Source organism: Trypanosoma equiperdum (genome assembly GCF_001457755.1).
Source record: "Trypanosoma equiperdum strain OVI genome assembly, contig: ctg_1570, whole genome shotgun sequence".
In the NCBI taxonomy this organism is placed as follows: Eukaryota; Euglenozoa; class Kinetoplastea; order Trypanosomatida; family Trypanosomatidae; genus Trypanosoma; species Trypanosoma equiperdum.
The window spans coordinates 1-679 of NW_027123583.1; the positions used below are offsets into that span (position 1 = coordinate 1).

General features: G+C 35.9%; 1 pseudogene across 1 annotated transcript in view; it reads right to left on the bottom strand.

The window, feature by feature from the left end:
- Positions 1-278: 278 nt before the first annotated feature.
- The window catches only part of TEOVI_000508400:pseudogene, a 1,314-nt pseudogene continuing 913 nt past the window's right edge, over positions 279-679 (bottom strand). The window contains 3 exon segments of the mRNA in view: positions 279-380; positions 382-531; positions 534-679. The exon segment at positions 534-679 is cut by the window's right edge and continues 913 nt beyond it. Coding sequence covers positions 279-380; positions 382-531; positions 534-679 — 398 coding nt within the window.

The window sequence follows — 679 nt, forward strand, 5'->3', positions numbered from 1 at the left end:
ATAGGGGTACTGGACCCTGGCACCACGTTGAGTGGCCGGCATCGCCAGCGAGTAATATTTTAACACTCCGGCACCATACTAATTTATATTCATAGAACATTTTGGTGTCAAAATGTTAGATATTTACGATTTTTAAATTTTCTCATTTTCATCAAATTATGCTAATATATATCATATTTCATGAAACCTTATTAGATTATCTTAAAATAGAAAATTGCATAAAGTTGAAAAATATTGTGCAAAATCTTTAGAAGTTTAATTATGCAAGCAAAAAATTCAAGGAAAAAGGGAGTCTTAATAACAAGAGAATTGCATCATGTAGTGTTTGTAGTTTTACCATCTTTTTCATATTGTTTGGCTGCATCTTTTTTTGCCTCCCTCAGTCAATGTGCGCTTTTGACCATTCTCGCCATCCTTCTTATAAACACATCCTTTCTCCTTTAAGTTTGCGCATTCGTTTTGGTCGTCTCCTGCTGCATTGCAAACTTTCTCCTTGTCTTCTGCTTCTTTTGGATTTTTACTTTTGTTACATTTCGTAACTCGTCTAATGTGTTTTGAAGTTTTCTCTTGTTGGCATCTACATAGTGAAAATACGGGCGAATTAGGAGGTCCACGTCATTGATTTTGCCTAGGGTGGTTTCCTGGGCATCATCTGTCAGCTCTTTGGGTATAGGCATGT